The following is a 17,079-nucleotide window of genomic DNA, read 5'->3' on the forward strand; positions in this document are numbered from 1 at the left end:
AAAGAAAAAAAAAGGCGGGCGAATCCGCACGCGTGGCCTAATGGATAAGGCGTCTGACTTCGGATCAGAAGATTGCAGGTTCGAGTCCTGTCGCGGACGTGTTCCTTTTTATTTTGAGCTGTCTGTCAAGGGGAAATGCTCTGATCAAGATGGACGGCACACTTCGCGACATAGAGTTAATATAACCAACTCTAGAGGGAAAGCTGCCCATTGAGCCCATGCATTCCAGTGGGCAACGCATGAACGCAGCCATCACGCAACGGTTTGCGTGTGTTGCCAGCTGTTTTGTCACTTTCTAAATCTGGGCAAAGAACGGAGTTGGAAACTGGCAACGTAGTCCGTGGGAAGATGGCGGTATGCAGAGTAGCTCTCGACTGCGCTAAACTGCTGTAAACAACGGCAAAATCGTCGCGTTTGGATCGTTTTCAATGGTACGCAGTGTCGCATACCGACTGTAATTTCATATAGGTGGCTTGTGACTTCTGAATTGTTATTTGAAGGCTAGTACCGCGATTGTGACGCGCTGGAGTGTATTTCGTCTGTAGAGCGCACGGGATTTTGCATGTCCTCTGTTGTCCAGTGCAAATACACGTCGGAAATTTGCTTTGGCCCCGAAAGGGCGAACACAATTCGCAAAGGAAACGAATGCCCAAGGTAAATGGAGCAACTGCTTTGCCTGGTTTGTTTTGAATGTTCAGCGTTTTGTTATATTAAATGTCGAAGGTTTGTTAGAGTACCGCGGGCCTCTCGCGTTTTTTTTTTTTATCTTTCTCCTTCGCCGAGGAAGACTGTGCCGTGTCTTTTCTGGCGCGAGACGAGCTCATAATGGAATTTTTCGTACGCAGCAACGCTCAGAGCTTCATCACGAACGAGTGAAACAAGGTGGAGGAAGAAATGCATGAGACGCCATGTACCGCTCGAGAAACCTTCGTTTCATGTCCAGCATTGCGCGCATTAAATTGTGGGTGCTTGGTTGGTTGTTGTGGTGGGTTTTTGCTATTTTTTTTGTGTTGGTTCTTTTAGGTTAATGACTGCTTTTGCTTCTAATGTGTGACACTGCTTTTTTGCTGAGATATTTTTTATTCCTCTTTTTGGTTTCAAAACCCATTTATGAGAAGCTAGCGCTGCAAGTACTTTATACGCACTGGATAAGAAGGGTCCTGCGATTACATGTATGCTGTCTTGTTTACATGCCGATTTCCTGCCACTGGCTGTGTTCGGAGCAATAATGCGCTGTCAGATGCTTGAGCTGAGGATCATAACTGTGCCTGTTTTCCGTAAAATAAACAGTTGGTAGACTGCGAATGTCCTTATTGTGCCGTAGTCGTTGCTTGGCCATTCATTTCAACAGTGTTACCTTAATTACCGCATGCATTAGTGATGAAAATCGTAATAAAATGCATTTAAGCAAGAACACCTGCATCCTTTATAAGTATCGCCAATGTGTTCTCTGTCAAGCAGATTGAGGCAATTGCGTTAAGAAAGTCGAATGCCGTGAAAAAGCAAACGGCTGCAAGGTTCATTCGCTTGGTGTCATCCGCCCTTAAAGAGTTCCGAGAGCGGGAGATTTTCATTCACACGCTTTACAGTACACAGTAGTCGTGAAATGTGCATATGTATCTCTTCCCACGTTTACTCACAAATGATGCAAAGTGTCCGATCCTTTTGGAGCTTTTGCCATGCATCAACGCACGAAGGTGGCATCGCGGTGGACGAGAGCGCGAGTGACTCCTTGTCGTATGCTGCAGCTCCTCGAATAAAGTGCCTTGAAATCAGGTTCGAAAGCAGAAGTTTGAAACCGAAACTCCGAGAGCGTTTTTTTCAGTTCACTCGTGAACATGTTCGCAATCGTCCGATATTAAAAGAAATGACCACAATCAGTATGCTAAAGATTACAAAATGTGTTTAAAACATTGAAAATACGCGTAAGAGTGACATATAATTATTTTCTCTGCCGCAGTTTTCCGAATTCAAACCCAAACTTCACCCATCCTTGACTTTGCGAGAAAGCCTAGGGATCGCTAAGGTTGAGAAGAGCTGTGAAACGAGTCGCGTGGAGTGAACAGGACAGCTTCCTTCTCGTCCTTTCCTTTCCAACAGAGACTACGAAATTGCGCACCTCTTATGCCTCGGGAAGCGATTGGACGGCGAACCCGTCCGCGTGGCCTAATGGATCAGGCGTCTGACTTCGGATCAGAAGATTGCAGGTTCGAGTCCTCTCGCGGACGTGTTCCTTTTTATTTTTAGCTGTCTGTCAAGGGGAAATGCTCTGATCAAGATGGACGGCACACTTCGCGACCAAGCCTAGGGATCGCTGAGGTTGAGAAGAGCTCTAGCCATGCTAGATTGGATCGTATTTACATATCGTCACCACTTGCTCCTAACTGTGAGGACTATGTGGTGGAGCCAGTTTCCTTTACTGACCACAGTTTGGTTATGGTATCACTAGGTAGAAAGAAAAGGAAGAAGGTTGAATGGGGCTTGTGGAAACTCAACGCGGATTTGTTGAATGATGACGCGTTTGTTTTGGGAACGAAGGAAGAATTACACGCACTTTTAACATCAGACGGAAGGACCATAACTGAACGATGGGAAACCTTTAAACAAAAGGTTAAAATGAAAGCAATAGAAAGAGGGGGCGAGTTGAAGCGTCACGCGCAGAAGGAAGAGAAAAGCCTCAGACAGGAGCTAGAAGCGCTGCTTCAAATAGAAGCCCAAATCCCCGGCGGGTTCGGACAGGAAATACTAGCAATAAAAAGAAAGCTTGAGAAACTAGACGAAAATAAGTATAGAGGAGCAATAATACGTGCACGGGGAGAAAAGCTACTGGCGGGTGAGGCTCCAACTAAGCGTGCCTTATCAGACGAAAAAGCATATGCTAGAGCTAAAGAGATATTAGAGATAGATTACAAGGGGAAAACAACGCACGACCAAGCTGGTATTAAGAACGCCTTTGAGGATTACTACACGGAACTGTTCGGCCACAGATTACCCGATAAGCCGGGGATTGAAGAAGGTTTTTTCACAGTAATGCCTAGGCTGGAACTTGATACTACAACGGCACTCGAAAGAGATATCACCGTTGGTGAAGTCGAAAGAGCCATCGACGAACTAAACCTTGGAAAATCGCCAGGTCCAGATGGACTGAGTGCCGCTTTTGACAAAGAGTTTAAACCTGGTGTCGCTGTGGCCTTGCATGGGGTATTCGTGGTGTCATTCGAGTGTGGATTATTGCCGCCCTCTTTTACGCGCGCTCACACAGTTTTGATTCCGAAAAGCAAAGAGGAAGTCAAACTTCGCACGGTCACTGGATACAGACCAATCACACTAACAAACGTAGACTACAAGGTGCTGATGAAGGTTTTGGCGAGACGACTCCAGGCTGTAATCCAGGATTTAATCGGCCCCCATCAAACATTTGGTATTAAAAACAGGACGATACACACGAACATCCATGTGGCCAGGAGTGTTTTAGAACTTTGTGATAGCGAATCCCTGCAGGTAGCCATGCTGCAGATCGATCTCGCTAAGGCATTTGACAGGGTGTGACATGACACCCTCTTTGATTTGTTGGACTGTGTTGGTGTTGGTAAAGTTATATGCGATGGTGTAAAAATGGCTTACAGAAACTGCACCACAAATCTTGTCATAAATGGTGAACTGTCGCGCCGTATAGATGTACGCTCATCTGTACGCCAAGGTTGTCCATTGTCGCCGCTGTTGTTCTCACTGTTCCTTGAACCACTCTGCCAGAAAATTTTGCAGAATGAAGAAATACGCGGTTTTGGCTTCCACACGTGTGAAGTTCGTGTGCTTGCTTACGCGGATGACGTTGCCTTTTTTGCATCGGACAGGGAAAGCATTACGGCTGTACTGAAAACAACACAAGATTTTTGTGCTCAGAGTGGGAGCATGTTAAACATAGATAAGTGCATTGGTTTGTGGCATGGCGCATGGGACATGACTCCAGATGTATTTGAAAATGTTCACTGGTCCACTACACCGAGCAGATATCTTGGGGTGCCTCTTGATTGCTATCGTGAAAGCGATTCGCTCTGGAGCAAGAAGGCCGGTGAAATGAGAGAGATGACATCTAAATGGCGTGGGCGCGACCTTTCAGTGTTCGCGCGTGCCACGGTATTCAATGTTTTTCTAGCAGCAAAGGTAATGTACATCTTGCAGGTGTTGTACTGCACACGGGTTAATATACAGAAGTTCCATCGCATCTTTGCGACATTTACATGGCAGTCCAGTTGGGAGAGAACCTCCCGAACGAATCTTTTTCGGCGAGTCGCCGAGGGGGGTCTCTCCCTCTCTCACTTGTTTTTAAGCCAAGTCGTCATGCGCTTCATGTTTCTCCGCGAAAGAAGAAACCCTTTCCTCCAGTGTTTTGTTTCAGTTTATGTTGCCAAATGCACTCCCAGACTTTGTAATCTCCTCTGCCAGAGGTGGTCGCTACAGTGTGTCCCGTTACCACCGTGAGGTTGTCGCATCTTATCGATTCCTTGTCACCCGTTTTTCCAGAGAATATTTGACAACTGTGAAGAAAAGGCAACTTAAAAAAGACTTATTACACGTCCTTTTTCCCGCTCCCTTGTATCGGTCGGCCTTTGGGGCCTCACCAGGACAAAATGTGTTAAAGAGGGTAAGAAGAATGTGGGTAACGCCTTCAGCAAAAACTTTCTCCTTTCAGCTGCACACAGGTACCTTACCTGTTAAAAGCTGGTTACATGAAAGAGACATGTACGTCCCGTGGGGCACCCATTGCCTTCTGTGTAGGAAGGAGGAAACAATTGACCATGTTTTTCTCGACTGTAATAATGCAATCTTCTTTTGGGACGTGTTGCAGCGAACCATAAAGAAAGATTTGCCGCTCACTCCGCACGGCATTAGGTTTCTGCCTGTCGAAGACGATGGAGCTCCATATGACACCATTTTTCTACTTGGCTTGCATGCAGTGTGGCGTAGTGCCATGGCATATCGCCATTGCGATCCTGGAGACAGATCTGTGTATCAATATTTTGTTGAGAGTGTCCTGAAAATTTACGATGTGTTAAAAGACCGAGGTTTTGAAGAAGAAATTGTATCCCTTGTCCAGAATCTATCCCAACTGAAGAAGTTGGAATGGTCGCTGGAAGCGAGGAGTGCTGTAGCCATGTAAATAGCCATGTAAATAGTAACATATGTTGTAATGCACTGTATTCCCACGCCTTTGAAGGCAATAAAGAAAAAAAAAAAGTCCGCGTGGCCTAATGAATAAGGCGTCTGACTTCGGATCAGAAGATTGCAGGTTCGAGTCCTGTCGCGGACGTGTTCCTTTTTATTTTTAGCCATCTGTCAAGGGGAAATGCACTGATCAAGATGGACGGCACACTTCGCGACCAAGCCTAGGGATCGCTGAGGTTGAGAAGAGCTGTGAAACGAGTCGCGTGGAGTGAACAGGACAGCTTCCTTCTCGTCCTTTCCAACAGAGACTACGAAATTGCGCACCTCTTATGCCTCGGGAAGCGAATGGAGGGCGAATCCGTCCGCGTGGCCTAGGATTCTGCTTCCGGCCACACCAGTGAACGGACGCAGGATGCAGGGCTCCGGTGGAGCGGCTTCAGCGGCCGTGTCAGGCCGCGGTAACAGGGCCAGTCAACAGGAAAATACTTACCAGGTTGTTTTGCCAGCACTGCCTACAGGTCGGTTCGTTCTGAATACGGTTTTTTTGTACGCCGATATCAGGGCCCGCCCGTACCGGGTGGGAGATTTCCGCGACGCTTTAGCAGAGCAGTCGCTGCTCCCCGATGTTATCGCAATGGGGGCGTATCGGATGAGCCACGTCTGGGCCGTCACTTTCAAGGATGCTGAAGCGGTGACCAAGATTATTAGTGTCGGTGAGCTGGTAGTGAAAAAAGGCCGCTGCTTGATGATTGACCCGGCCAACCAAGACGTGCGACTGAAACTTCACTGGCTGCTGCACAACGTGCCCGACGAGGATGTTCGGGCTGCCTTTGCGCCGTACGGAAAAGTGGCGGAAGTTGCCCGCGAGCGCTGGCGCGTGAGTGGTATGTCAGAAAAAGGCTCGACTACTAGACTCGTCACGTTGAAGTTGAGAGCTGGCGTGAAGCTGGACGACCTGCCGCACCAGCTGAACGTTAGCGGTGAGCTGGCGCTCGTTGTTGTACCGGGCAGACCACCGTTGTGCCTACGCTGTCGGAGTACGGGACACATCCGTAAGGAATGCCGAGTCCCGCGTTGCGGAGCCTGTCGACGGTTCGGCCACGAAGACGGACAGTGTGCCCGCACTTACGCGAGCATTACCGGCCCCGGTGCAGGAGTAGACTCGTCTGAGTTGCTGATGGACGAGGCTGATGCGGAAGATGCAGCCCGTGCAGACGGGCAACCAGCAGCGAGGGAAGGGCCATCGCTTACGGTTTTGACGAAGCAGAAGGCGACGTCAAGTGAGGTACCGGCGAGTGTAGTACAAGTTCAGAGTGCCTTTCAACAGGATGGCGATGGCGCGCCGAAGGGCGCGACAGAAGCCGCGGCGGAAGCTCCGGACAGCGCTGAACCTGCCAACACCGAAGGCATGGACTTCAGTGAGGAGGCGGGCACCCTAACGGCTGGAAAACGCTCCCGCGAGGAAAGCGCCGGCGAAAAGACGCATCTTGATGGTGGCAGCGACGAACCGCCGTCGAAGACCCCGGGAATCCGGCGTCCGATGTTGAAGCCGCGGCCGAACGTCATGGCCGAGACAAGGCAGGCGGGGAAACCGCCTCCGTAGTTCTGCAATGTGCATTTGTGGTGTTTTTTCTTGCTTTTCTTTTTTTTCCTTGTTTTTTTTGTGAGGAGTGGTACCCATCAGACTGTGTGCTCGGATCTGGAACTGCTGGCGAAGGAATTACCCATGGGTTCCCGACGCCTGCACGCGGATATCTGGAAAGGCGACACCATACATGCACAGTGAGTTTAAGAACACTGCTCGGCTGACTATGAGGGGTACTGTGGGACTCAAGTCTCCTTTTCATAGGGCATGGCGATGAAACTAGAAACAGCTTTACATGTAGCAACTTTGAATGTGAGAGGCCTTGGTGCACGACGGCGTCAGTGCCAGCTTAACCGCCTGCTTGCTGAAAACGCGCTTGACATAGTTGCAGTCCAAGAGACTAAGATCGAAAGTGAGGAATCCACTGATCGCATGGTGTCCACCTTTCGTGCAGCCTTTAACGTTTGTGTTTGCCATTCCGTTGGCACCTCGGGTGAGTGCGTATTATTTGTCCGAAATAATTTAGGCATCACTGTCGAGTCGGTTTTTTCTTGCCCTAGTGGACGGCTTATTGTTGTAGATTTTTCTTTTTCCAAGTTATGTTGGCGCATTATATGTGTGTATGCTCCAAATGTTAAATCTGAGCGTTTTGATCTCTTTACCCGTTTGGAGCCCTACCTTGTTTGCGACCGAGTGTTGTTGCTGTTGGGAGATTTTAATTGTGTGTGTGCCGCTAATGATCGAGTGAAGGGTACGCCTGTGCGTGACAAGAGTGCTCAATTGCTTCAATCTCTGGCTTATGATAATAGCTTAGAGGATATTGGCAGTATATTTACCGAAGGGAATCAACCTCAGTTCACTCATTTTCAGCGTAATAGTCATGCCAGGTTGGATAGAATTTATGCATCCATTGATCTCGTGTCTCTTTGCACGAGTTGCAAAGTTATACCTGTAGCTTTCAGTGATCATTGCCTAGTGATCGCAAGTTTCGGCATAAAGCAAAGAAAAACAAAATTTAACTGGAACCTCTGGAAATTTAATGTAAAGCTTTTAGAGGACGAGGAATTCGTAACTGATATTGCGGATGAAATGCAGAAGCTGCTTGAGGAGCGACCCAGCGTTGTTGCGGTTCAGTGGGAAGATTTCAAGGAGTGTATAAAAAGAAGGGCCATTGAAAAAAGTTGCTTGAAGCGATACGAAGAAAAACAGGAAGAAAAAGCAGCTCGCGAGCAACTGCAATTTTTAATAGGCATGGAAAGCTCCGAGCCTGGGAAGTTTTCTAAGGACCTAAGGGAGGTGAAAAGCCTGCTCGAACGCTTAGACACTGAAAGGTATAAAGCTGCCGTTATACGCGCAAGGACACAGAAACTGTGGGCTGGTGAAACGCCGACGAAGCGAGCTTTGTGTGACGAAAAGCGTTATGCTTGCCAAAACGAAATCAGGCAGATAAGGAACGGAGATGAAGTCACGAGTGACGCTTTTACAATCAAGCAGCTATTTGAAGAGCAGTACATTGAGCTTCTTGGACATACGCGTGACATGAATGAGGCCTTCCTGGTTGACTTTTTGCCTCTCCTGCCGAGACTTCAGGACGAAGTAAAGGAGCGTCTTGAGCAGCCCATAACTGCAAAAGAAATAGAGATTGCAATCGAAGACCTGCAAGCGGGAAAAGCTCCAGGACCTGATGGAATAGGGGCCGAATTTTACAAAGCATTTAAGTCCACAGTCACTCAGTTACTGCTAAGAGTTCTAGATGAAGCTTATGAAAGAAAACAAATGCCACTCTCATTCACCCCGTCGTACATAGTATTGATTCCGAAATCAGATGTCCCAGAAAAGAGGTTGTTGGTGGGGAACTATCGCCCGATAAGCCTCACCAACGTGGACTATAAATTGTACATGAAGGTTTTAGCAAAGACATTGCAGAGCATAATTACGAAATTGGTTGGGCCGCACCAGACTTGCGGAATCAAAGGTAGGAGTATCGCCACAAATGTGCACGTGGCACGGACCGTGCTGGAATGTTGCGATGTGCTCGGGGACCGCATCGCTATGATGCAACTAGATCTGGCAAAAGCCTTCGATCGCGTTTCCCATGATGTCATTTTCAGCATTTTGGAGCACGCTAATGTAGGCCGTATTATTGCAGAAGGTGTCAAGATGGCATATGCGAACTGCACCACGCGCATTATTGTTAATGGTGACCTCACAGACAGGATAGCAGTTCATTCGTCGGTAAGGCAGGGATGCCCGCTATCGCCTCTGCTGTTTGCGGCCTACTTGGAGCCATTGTGCTTAGCTATCATCAGAAGTGAGAGCATCACGGGCTTTCGATTGCAGTCGACTCACGTCAAAATCCTTGCTTATGCGGACGATATTGCGGTATTCTGTTCAGACAGAGGCAGCATTACCGAGGTGATCAGCACGGTGGATAAATTTTGCAAACAAACGGGGTGTCTCATAAACTGGGACAAAAGCTCTGGCTTTTGGCATGGCGACTGGGAAGCGATGCCTGAACACTTTTCCAGGATGCGATGGTCGTCTTTGCCGACGCAATATCTCGGCGTCCCCCTAGTGCATTATCGCGATGCAAGTGAACACTGGAATGAGGATATGTCAAGGGCGAGGGAGAAAGCAGATGCCTGGAAAGGGAGGCAGTTATCAATGTTTGCGCGAGCCTCCGTCTGCAATCTTTTCCTTGTATCCAAAATATGGTATTTGATGAATGTGCTGTGCGCATCTCGGGCCAGTATTCAAAAGATGCATCGAGTATTTGCTGTTTTCATTTGGTCGTCAAACTGGGAGAGAACCAGTCGTACCAATCTGTTTCTTTCAGTGAAAAAAGGAGGCCTCGGCCTTGTGCATTTATTTCTGCGTCAAGTTGTTTCGCGTTTTTTCTTTCTTCGAAATCAAAGGGATAATTTTCTTATGACTGTTATCCAAGTGCGGTTGCAGAGACTTCTTCCTGAATTTGTCGTCTCATTTTGTGCGAATATGTGTGGCACTGTCAATGGTTACATGCGAGAGGTTGTACTCTCTTTTAGGCTGCTCCATGTGCGATTTTCCCTTGAGTACTTATCTAAAGTGTCAAAGCAAAAGCTGTATAAGGATCTGGTGGACACCATGTTACCGACTCCAATCTACCGGTTACCTTATCTTGGAGGTCCAGGGCACGATGTATTAAAGAGAGTTAAAAATATGCCTGTGAACCCATCTACGAAATCTTTTTTCTTTAAATTGCACTCGAATACACTTCCTGCTAAAACGTGGCTGCACGAAAAGGGGATTTTTGTCCCATGGACCACAAACTGTCTATTATGCAAAAAGCCCGAGACAGTAGAACATGTATTTCTGGACTGTTGGGACCCTATTTTCTATTGGGATGTGCTCCAACGAACAGTCAAAAAAGGTTTTCCCCTGGACCCCTACGGCATCAGATTCTTGCCAATTCAGAATGAAGCAGGAGTACCGTATGATTTAATCATGCTTCTGGGCCTCCACAGCCTCTGGAGGACACGGATGAAAGTGCGACACGCGGATGTTAACGTTCGCTCGGTGCGCGAAAACTTTATTGAAAGTGTTGCGAGCTTGAGAGAAATGTACCGAGCACAAGCTGACCCACCTGAATGGATTACTGTATTTGATGAACTGGTCGCATTGAGAAGATTTTAAGCCCTAGCTGATACGTCAGCCAAGTTAGACTGATGTTTTTATCATTTGTACCTTTTTTGCTTTGATGTCACAGACGGCAATAAAGAAAAAAAAAAGTCCGCGTGGCCTAATGGATAAGGCGTCTGACTTCGGATCAGAAGATTGCAGGTTCGAGTCCTGTCGCGGACGTGTTCCTTTTTATTTTTAGCTGTCTGTCAAGGGGAAATGCTGCCGCGCGTTGAATTCACCGGTATCGAGGCCCACCTTGTGCACGGCTTAAGTTTGCTGGCAGGCCAAGGAATTGAAGGATATAAACCTATGAGAGGGTGCAATTACTTGACAAGCGGGTGAGTCCAAGAGCCGTGCTGTGGGTGCCGACGTCCGCGGTGCCGACGGCCAAAGTGCCGTTTTTGAAGAGGTGAGTAATTCGAAGGGTCTGTTCACTTAGCTGTAGCTTAACTTGTCATCTCTACCCGCTGAAAGTTACAACTGAATCTAGCTGAATGGCTGCACACTGCGTTGCTGCGAAAACGGTCTTGTGCATACGAAGCAGCGCTACGTAGCTACAATCAAAACTGCAAAACATTCTCGCTGTGTCTGCCGATCGTGCTGCGAGCGCATGGCAGTATTTGTTTGGCCATTCTGTCGGGTAAATAAGGCAGCTATGACACTTTGCCTTTCTGATGAAAGACCGTACGTCTGAGAAGCGTCAGCAGTTCGCGGACTACAGCTAGGCGCTTGAATTATCAATTTCTGCGGTGGCAGTTCTGGAATTTCGGTAATTAATCGTGCTGTGTATCCACGATGTGCCCTGTATGACTAGCTGACAGTTATCAACTGATATTAAAAGCTGCAAGTCGTGTATGTTCTTGCGTGCAGCGCAGCCAGCCAGTTTTGCTGCCGAGTTGAGGCGCAGCTCGGTTATATCACGGCGCAGAAGAATTCTGCTGCAAACTTCATGCACAATACGCGCTCCACAAAGATAAGTGGTCGCTGACGTATTCAACAACGTGCAAATATGTTACGGATCACTAACAGTTCAGGCCGGGTACCTCACGGCGCACCGTAACACTGCGCGAGCTCGCCTGAAACGACCGCAAACATGGCGCGCCTGCCGCGACGACGCTCGCGCCGTCTGGTAGCACGGCCTCAGTGAATATAGGGATCGCTGAGGTTGAGAAGAGCTGTGAATCGAGTCGCGTGGAGTGAAGAGGACAGCTTCCTTCTCGTCCTTTCCTTTCCAACAGAGACTACGAAATTGAGCACCTCTTATGCCTCGGGAAGCGAATGGAGGGCGAATCCGTCCGCGTGGCCTAATGGATAAGGCGTCTGACTTCGGATCAGAAGATTGCAGGTTCGAGTCCTGTCGCGGACGTGTTCGTTTTTATTTTTAGCCATCTGTCAAGGGAAAATGCTCTGATCAAGATGGACGGCACACTTCGCGACCAAGCCTAGGGTTGGCTAAGGTTGGGAAGAGCTGTGAAACGAGTCGCGTGGAGTGAACAGGACAGCTTCCTTCTCGTCCGTTCCTTTCCAACAGAGACTACGAAATTGAGCACCTCTTATGCCTCGGGAAGCGGGTGGAGGGCGAATCCGTCCGCGTGGCCTAATGGATAAGGCGTCTGACTTCGGATCAGAAGATTGCAGGTTCGAGTCCTGTCGCGGACGTGTTCCTTTTTATTTTTAGCCATCTGTCAAGGGTAAATGCTCTAATCAAGATGGGCGGCACACTTCGCGACCAAGCCTAGGGATCGCTAAGGTTGAGAAGAGCTGTGAAACGAGTCGCGTGGAGTGAACAGGACAGCTTCCTTCCCGTCCTTTCCTTTCCAACAGAGACTACGAAATTGCGCACCTCTTATGCCTCGGAAGCACATGGAGGGCGAATCCGTCCGCGTGACCTAATGGATAAGGCGTCTGACTTCGGATCAGAAGATTGCAGGTTCGAGTCCTGTCGCGGACGTGTTCCTTTTTATTTTTAGCCACCTGTCAAGGGAAAATGCTCTGAACAAGATGGACGGCACAATTTCGTGACCAAGCCTAGGGATCGCTAAGGTTGAGAAGAGCTGTGAAACGAGTCGCGTGGAGTGAACAGGACAGCTTCCTTCCCGTCCTGTCCTTTTCAACAGAGACTACGAAATTGCGCACCTTTTATGCCTTGGGAAGCACATGGAGGGCGAATCCGTTCGCGTGTTATAACGGGGCAAGCGCGAATGACCGAGTGAGGCGGAGGGGACGTTTCGGATAGAGTTTTGCTAAAATTAGGGTTGTGAAGGTGCTGTGGAGAAAAACCTAGACTAGCACTTGGATGCACGAATGAATTCGCTGTAAATTGGAATGGTTGCAGGATAATGGGTAGGCCAGCTTGAAAGGGACACACTGTTATGTCTCCACTCCTCTACTCTGTTCCCGCCCCACCTTCAAGCTGGCTTAGCCTACTGGAATGCAGTTTTTTCTGAGGCGGGACGCGCGCAGCAGTCCATCATGACGACGTACTGACCACGTGCACAGAAAAAGGTCGCGAACACACAGTTGCGGAATTTTTATTCTTGCTCAGAGACTGTCACCGTTCGCACTGACTGGGCAGTCATGCGACTTCCACAAGGCAGACTGCAGGCGGGCGAAGAGACACTCAGAGTCGCACCCAACCCCGACGTCGAACCGCTAGACACGTACGCTACAAACACACTCGCACGCACGAAGGTAAACACGTAGACACTTGTGTAATACCACAGAGACCAGCGTATGGGGCAGAGTAAAGCAGAAAACTACTCAGGCTGTACAGTTGAAAGACTGCGTTTTCTTTTGACATACGTGCCTATACTATCAGTTTCCCTTCGACCCCAAGCTCGTTCTGCAAATGAACTGAGGCATGACGTAGTCGCGTAAAGGTGCTGCACGCGATTATGAGGACATACACACAGGCACACACACGCGATTGATCAAGAAAACAAGTGGTCGGTTGCACACAGTGAGAAAAAGCTTCGTACGGGTTTGCGTTGAAATGCCTCAGGAGTATGTTCACACTGCTCAGTGCCATGGGAGGTTGCAGCTCATGTAGTAGCTGTCTACAGGCAGCACAGGGGGAAGCTATCGCACGTTTGTGAAGGGCAGGCTAGAGAATGTAACAGTAAATAAGCTCACCGGGCAAAGCGAAAGCCTTAAAAGCAATGGAAGCTACCGATCCAGCACACCTCGCCGCTTGCTCGTCTCGCAAACTTGCATAACCGTGCTTGACAACTGTAGCGTGCATTTTTGTGATCACGCACAAGTCACAGGCCACTGCCATTGGTGCATGCAAACTGAGGTGCGCTCCCGCTAGAAGTCACAGGGGTAATGCGGGGAGAGGAAAGCCTAGAGGGATCGTCAAGTGTCAATTTTGAAGCCTTTCACATGAATTCGAGCCGCGCACACAACCGAGAAATTTGAATAGCCGCGCGTTCATTCAAGTCTCATACGCGGGGACCACACGGGTAGTCTGAGTGATGTTTGGAGAACCACCTACCTCGGGTTAAGAGAAACAACAGAGTGAACACAGTCAGCGCGATTTAGCTTGCTAAGAACTGGCAGTGCCCCCTCCTCGACCTTTCTCTCTCCACAAAAAAGAGCCATCAGTTCCCAAGAAATTCCACGACACCTATGCTTTCCCCTGCCATCACATTCACAGCAATGGAAAAGAAACTAGTGATGTAGAAGAAAATATCAAGTCCATCACATTTTTCAACGTCACTGCTCGGAGGTGTATGTTTCAAACGATTGACGTGGACCTGAGTATCACCAAGTGGCCGCAAAGGGACTAGCTTGCCCACGCGAACGCATAACTACACCCAGATGCATATCTCCTGTAGTTATTCTCCCTTCATAAGCAACTTTCTTCAGTGTGGCTTCTGTGTGCTCCCAGGTGAGCAATACCATATAAGAAGTGCAACATGCAAATGCAAGGAAAAACCAGAAATGGCAACATAACTGCTTCTGCGAAACGTGCTCTGAACTTTCCGTACCGTCACGGCAAACCAGAGCACTGAAGCTGTTATACCCAACTCTTTGCAGTGCCCATTCCCCAAGACAAACACAGTAAGATGGTTTTGAATTTATAACAGTAAAACCAGAAAAACAAAAACAGAGCTGAGCAACAGGTTGAGACACTGCGCTGGAAACAAGTACAGTGCTGCATGAGGGTAAACAAAAGCAAAGGACAAACGTGGTTCGGCATGGTAGCTATGCACTGAGAAACAATGCTCAGCCAAGAGCTGTCAGACACAAAGCCATTGACATTGCACTGCAGTAGTGAGAGCAAAGTACTTTGGGATTCTACAGTGACATAATCACTGCAGCAACAACCTCAACAAGAGGCGTACATGTAGATAAAACAGTCTCAACAGATGGGTAAAACACTTGTACACACATGCAGCAGCCAAGGTTAAAAAATATGTGCAAAAAGACAAAAAGAAAAAGATTAAGAAGCTTTCCAAGTAAATATCATTATGTTCTTGAAGAAAAAGAGCAACACACAGCACCATCTAAAACCGAACAAGATGTCAGAGGGTCAAGTAGGCATGAATGCATCAACAATAACAAAGAAAAGGCGCTGGCTGCAGGGCAATAAATATAATCGACACATCGAACTTAAAATGACAGCTGTTCACACCATTCACCAATAGACCTGAGACCAAACATTGCATCTCCCTCGAGACAGGCTCAATCAAACAACACACGACGAAATAAATGCTATACACAGACTCACCCCGTTCAATTTAGCCGAGTTTTGTCAAAACAACAAGTTGCGACAGAAATATCTCCTAGATCAAGGCAACAAGGGGGCCCACCATCACAAATGCACCATTACACTGGGGTCAAAAACAAAGAATGTGCGTTGGAACACTGTTAGAACACAAGAGAGTCATGTGTACAGAAGTACATTGGCCTTCCTCCACTTCAATATTGCCTAACAACAACAACAAAAAAGTAAGCACGCCACACTGCAACCGATAAGCAGGTGTGTCCCCGCAGCGAAGCCCTCAACATCTTGAAATGTATGACCATCTCAAGGGGCAAAATTGCGTTCACTTGCCAAAATTCAAAGCAGCACCACAAATTCATCTACTCCTTCACACAAACCCTGCCCAATGAACGTACATCTAGGAGTTTCGTGACACTAACAGCTACATACTGGTGGACTTGAGCATCCTACCATACTGAGGCACCCCAAATTCTCCTTCAAACAAACTGTCCAAAGCACACAAAGTATTGCCTACACAAGCAGCCGCTTCCAATGACACCATTAGGCTTAACGTCTTTAACCAGATTTGACATGCAGCTCACCTTTGCTTAAACTAGTGCAAACCATAGCTTCGTGGGTGTCGGGCATTTCTAGTCGGAAAGAGTACAGCCGTAGGGTTTTTAATAGCCTGATGATGGAGGTACACATACTATCTACTCTCCCATTAGTTAGGTCACTGAGATATGCAGGTCGCATGCTTGGAGCGATGCCACAAAAAGCAAACACTTCAATACAGTGGGGACGGAAAAAGCAGCACTGCTCAAATGAACTCACCGGAAAAACTAAGCTTTATGAAACAAAAGCATCACTGCTTGAGTTTGAATTAGAGGCAAGCATATGCTAACATCACTTGGCACCGTAAGGTAGCCTCACACTAGAATTAATCACAAGTCACATTATTCTCTACGCAAGCTTCTAGGAGACGGCTGCAGAACATCTTCCCACATTCAATAGAATTGCAGTATGCAAGAATGCAAGCAAGTACATGCTCTTTGTTTACTTTTACACTTACAAATACTAACCCTGCGCACGAAAATACAAATACTAATCCTGCGTACGACCCTCTCTGAAAAGTGCCCAATGTTCTCCATGCCAACAGCTGCAAAAATCAAACCTGCCACTTTCACGATATCACTGCCAACTCTTGTACTGTGAGGCGTGATTTTTCTCAGTGAATTGTCAAGAGTGTGTAGGAAAAGCGCAAGTCTTGCCGGACCACACAAAGGCAAAGGGGGGGAGAAGTTTGTTCACGTTCCACTCGGACTAACACATGAGCATGGAGAACCTTACACACATGCACCTGCTAATGCATCAGAGAGTCAAAGCACTGATGCGCTTCGACATGGCAAGATGGCTGCTGAGAAGCTAAACGGAAGCTTCCCACAATTCGTTATATTGTTACAACATACTTAGCTCAGAAATATGGCTAATTCCAGGGCTTACAACGCCTCTGTTTTACTTCTACACACAAGAACTTGAATATATAGCATAAACGTCTTTCAAATTTGGTTAAAAACAGCACGTTCTATTGCCTATTGCAGGCGGAATTGCTTCAAATTTGCCAGCAAAGCATACCTTGCATCAAACGACTGCAGTGTTTACACCCATGGAGGGATTAGAAGAGAAGTCGGTCCAAATCGACTAGTGAAATCACCTTGTAAGCTTTTCTCAAAAGACCACCCACATCGGCAGCAAAATGGCAGCCATATCAGTGCCACCAAGGATGGAGGAATACCCGGCTCCCCAACAACGCAGCCGAATCCCCACATTGAAACACCGGGTTTATTTGTGATGTCAAGGGCCTTGAATAACTTACCCCACAGCACAGCATCCCAAAGCAGTCGCGGCAGCGACACTGGCACTCAGATTGTCTACCTCTTTCACACCAGAAGCGGACAGC

The 17,079-nt window shown here is 47.8% G+C and overlaps 1 protein-coding gene and 7 non-coding genes across 8 annotated transcripts; all 8 read left to right on the forward strand.

Moving 5' to 3' along the window:
* The first annotated feature begins 26 nt into the window (after positions 1-26).
* TRNAR-UCG (transfer RNA arginine (anticodon UCG)) lies at positions 27-99 on the forward strand. Its single transcript has one exon. It is a non-coding gene; the product is annotated as a tRNA-Arg (tRNA).
* Positions 100-2,155: 2,056 nt separating this feature from the next.
* TRNAR-UCG (transfer RNA arginine (anticodon UCG)) lies at positions 2,156-2,228 on the forward strand. Its single transcript has one exon. It is a non-coding gene; the product is annotated as a tRNA-Arg (tRNA).
* A 3,010-nt stretch (positions 2,229-5,238) lies between these two features.
* TRNAR-UCG (transfer RNA arginine (anticodon UCG)) lies at positions 5,239-5,311 on the forward strand. The gene has a single exon. It is a non-coding gene; the product is annotated as a tRNA-Arg (tRNA).
* Positions 5,312-8,987: 3,676 nt separating this feature from the next.
* Positions 8,988-10,423, forward strand: LOC149360163 (uncharacterized). The gene has a single exon (XM_089569204.1). The coding sequence runs from the start codon at positions 9,260-9,262 to the stop codon at positions 10,421-10,423; it is 1,164 nt and encodes a 387-aa protein (XP_089425330.1). The 5' UTR covers positions 8,988-9,259.
* Positions 10,424-10,518: 95 nt separating this feature from the next.
* Positions 10,519-10,591, forward strand: TRNAR-UCG (transfer RNA arginine (anticodon UCG)). The gene has a single exon. It is a non-coding gene; the product is annotated as a tRNA-Arg (tRNA).
* A 1,113-nt stretch (positions 10,592-11,704) lies between these two features.
* Positions 11,705-11,777, forward strand: TRNAR-UCG (transfer RNA arginine (anticodon UCG)). Its single transcript has one exon. It is a non-coding gene; the product is annotated as a tRNA-Arg (tRNA).
* Positions 11,778-11,997: 220 nt separating this feature from the next.
* Positions 11,998-12,070, forward strand: TRNAR-UCG (transfer RNA arginine (anticodon UCG)). The gene has a single exon. It is a non-coding gene; the product is annotated as a tRNA-Arg (tRNA).
* Positions 12,071-12,289: 219 nt separating this feature from the next.
* On the forward strand, positions 12,290-12,362 carry TRNAR-UCG (transfer RNA arginine (anticodon UCG)). The gene has a single exon. It is a non-coding gene; the product is annotated as a tRNA-Arg (tRNA).
* The last annotated feature ends 4,717 nt before the right edge of the window (positions 12,363-17,079 follow it).

This window comes from Amblyomma mixtum, chromosome 2 (assembly GCF_055824585.1).
Source record: "Amblyomma mixtum isolate Tamu chromosome 2, ASM5582458v1, whole genome shotgun sequence".
NCBI classification, from domain to species: domain Eukaryota; kingdom Metazoa; phylum Arthropoda; class Arachnida; order Ixodida; family Ixodidae; genus Amblyomma; species Amblyomma mixtum.